The sequence below is a fragment of the Poecilia formosa genome, unplaced genomic scaffold (genome assembly GCF_000485575.1).
Source record: "Poecilia formosa unplaced genomic scaffold, Poecilia_formosa-5.1.2 Scaffold339, whole genome shotgun sequence".
NCBI lineage: Eukaryota > Metazoa > Chordata > Actinopteri > Cyprinodontiformes > Poeciliidae > Poecilia > Poecilia formosa.
The window spans coordinates 201,438-204,433 of NW_006800278.1; the positions used below are offsets into that span (position 1 = coordinate 201,438).

The 2,996-nt window shown below is 46.5% G+C and overlaps 1 protein-coding gene across 2 annotated transcripts in view; it reads left to right on the top strand.

Moving 5' to 3' along the window:
* The window catches only part of eif3d (eukaryotic translation initiation factor 3, subunit D), a 9,194-nt gene that overhangs the window by 1,464 nt on the left and 4,734 nt on the right, over nt 1-2,996 (top strand). For both annotated transcript variants that reach the window (XM_007573843.2, XM_007573842.2), the window contains exons 3-9: nt 145-190; nt 1,034-1,170; nt 1,247-1,332; nt 1,403-1,475; nt 1,906-2,027; nt 2,473-2,605; nt 2,680-2,827. In XM_007573843.2, the coding sequence (XP_007573905.1) occupies nt 145-190; nt 1,034-1,170; nt 1,247-1,332; nt 1,403-1,475; nt 1,906-2,027; nt 2,473-2,605; nt 2,680-2,827 (745 nt within the window). The remainder of the gene's footprint in view (nt 1-144; nt 191-1,033; nt 1,171-1,246; nt 1,333-1,402; nt 1,476-1,905; nt 2,028-2,472; nt 2,606-2,679; nt 2,828-2,996) is intronic.

The following is a 2,996-nucleotide window of genomic DNA, read 5'->3' on the forward strand; positions in this document are numbered from 1 at the left end:
CGGTTCGTTCTGACGATCGGTTCGTTCTGACGATCGGTTCGTTCTGACGATCGGTTCGTTCTGACGATCGGTGATCGGTTCGTTCTGTCTGAGTCATTCTGATCTCCAGTTGGTTCCTCACTCTGTGTGTTTTGGTTCTGGCAGGTCGCTGACTGGACCGGAGCAACTTACCAAGACAAGAGATACACGAGTGAGTGAAACGGTGGCTTCAAGCGCCGCCCTGAGATAAACATGGAGATGAACTTTTGATAAACAGTTTTATATGAAGAGCAACTTTTAGACATTCAGTCAGAATCAGGTCATGCTTTTTAAAGACCGGCCAGAAAACTGCAATTGGTGCAGCTCTAGTTTATTTTATAGAAATTATTATTTTAGAGTTAAAGATTAGTCAGCCTTGTAAACAAGTAATCTATTGATTATTCTGATGATTAATCAAGTAAAAACTTGTTCTGTTGTAGCTTCTTAAGCTAGAAAAAAGATAAAATGCTGCTAATGAACAATTCAGTTCCTTTTTTAAATAATAAACATTTTATTGCTTTAAAAACAATTCAGACTTCACTTTAGTCTCAAGTTTGAAATGTGACACAACTTTTTCATAAAATAGATATTTCCACTTAACTTTAGTTCTTGTTGATCAGCAGGTTCATGTCATGTTGGCCAAAGTGAAATTCTTTGTTCATGTAAAACAAACAAACAAACGCTTTGCTCCAAACAGAGCAAAGCGTTTCCCGTTAGCCGTTAGCTCCAAGCAGAGACGGGAAGTTTCCTGATGAGGCGTTTGAGGACTGACTGAGCTGTGGGATCTTTCTGTTTAGTTCAGTGATCCCTTCTTCCTGTCAGCCTCCTTCTGCAGCTGCTAGTAGCGCTTAGCTTTTGCTAACAGCTAGCTGATAGGTGCACAAAACTCTAAATGGTAAAACGTAGTTTAACGAAGTCTGGAGGAAGTTTAACAACCGAGGATTATTCTGTGAATGGTTCCGGTCCTCCAGTCGTGTGTTTCAGTCATCAGTCTGGTTTCTCCTGTTGTTTTCAGATAAATATTCGTCTCAGTTCGGCGGCGGCAGTCAGTACGCTTACTTCCACGAGGAAGATGAGACGAGCTTCCAGCTGGTGGACACGGCCAAAACGCAGAAGACGGCGTACCAGAGGAACCGCATGCGCTTTGCTCAGGTAACACAGAACCAGCAGAACCTCAGCAGAACCACAGGAACCAGTCGGATTAAAGGTTCTGTAACTGTTTCCACAGAGGAACCTGCGCAGAGACAAGGACCGCAGGAATCTGACCCAGTTCAACATGCAGACGCTCCCGAAGAGCGCCAAGCAGAAGGAGAGGTGAGACCCGCCTGACGGCGCCGGGCGGAGAGTCGGTGGGATTAAAGGCTTAATGCGGGTTTGTGTTCAGGGATCGGATGCGTCTGCAGAAGAAGTTCCAGAAGCAGTTTGGAGTCCGACAGAAGTGGGACCAGAAGTCTCAGGTAGTTTTACTGACGCTCAAGAAAAGTAGATAAAATGAATCTGAGCTGAATCCTGAAAATCTGATCAAAGTTCATCAGGAAAATCGTTTTTCCTTCATATCAGCAACAGAAAGCTGAACGTCTGATTAAAACATCAGTTTGATCACATCAGGTTTCGTGTTAAAGCTTTCACATCCTCATGCATTCATGATGAATCGATTATTGAAATGATCCAAATCTTTTTTCTAACATTCAGTTATATTTTTAGCAGCTTATTTAGTTTAAAAGTCACTGAAATGTAACTGCAGTAAAACTTTAAAACAATAAAATCTGAAACAACTCAGAAGAAATAAATGAACAAATCAGACACAGGTAAAATAATTGGTTTAAACGTGTTGGGGCTGAAATGATTGTGATCAATCGATTATTGATTATTGTGTCTGTGCTGCAGGCCCAGCTGAAGCCCAGAGACTCGTCTGTGGAGGTTCGGAGCGACTGGGAGGTGAAGGAGGAGATGGACTTCCCCCGACTGATGAAGATGAGATACATGGAGGTGTCCGACCCGGTCGACATGTAGGTGGCGCCGATCCGCTCACCGTCGCTAAATCAGACAAAACTGGTGTCAAATTAATCCGACTGCGTTTATGCATCAAATTTTCTTTGTTTGTCCCGCTGTCATTTTAAGGATATTAACGTTTCCAGAGGTCATGAAAGGTCAACCTGCCCCCCCACATTACTCAAATCTAATAACGTCTGCTGCTTTTCCTTTGAGGATTTTGATGATGACCTCTGAAAACATTAATATACGTTTGACACCAATTTTGTTACATGTGAAGCAGGGATGGAGGCAACCCCCTGAGGTTTGGGGGCGGAGCCTCAGGGTGACCTCCCCTGAGGGTTGGGGGCGGAGCCTCAGGTTGACTTCCCCTGAGGTTTGGGGGCGGAGCCTCAGGGTGACCTCCCCTGAGGTTTGGGTATTTGGGGGCGGAGCGTTGAAGTGGCGCTGTGTTTCCTGCAGAGAGTGCTGCGGTGCACTGGAATACTACGACAAGGCCTTCGACCGCATCACCACCCGCAACGAGAAGCAGCTGAAGAGCATCAAGAGGATCTTCCACACCGTCACCACCACCGACGACCCGGTCATCAGAAAGGTAAGCCCCGCTCCTCACGACCACGCCGCTCTGCAGAGGTCAGCGGGTCAACCCTGTCCGTCTCTCGTCTCCAGCTGGCCAAGACACAGGGCAACGTGTTCGCCACCGACGCCATCCTGGCCACGTTGATGTGCTGCACGCGCTCAGTCAACTCCTGGGACATCATCGTCCAGAGAGTCGGCAACAAGCTGTTCTTCGACAAGAGGGACAACTCCGACTTTGGTCAGACTTCCACCAGTTTAAATCTTCAGTTAAATGTTTCAGTTCTAACTCAGAGCTGCTTTCTTTCTGCAGCTGAAAGCTGTTAGTACAGCTTTAAACCAGAACTAGCCCCTCCCCAGACGCTTAGCCCCTCCCCAGACGCTTAGCCCCTCCCCAGACGCTTAGCCCC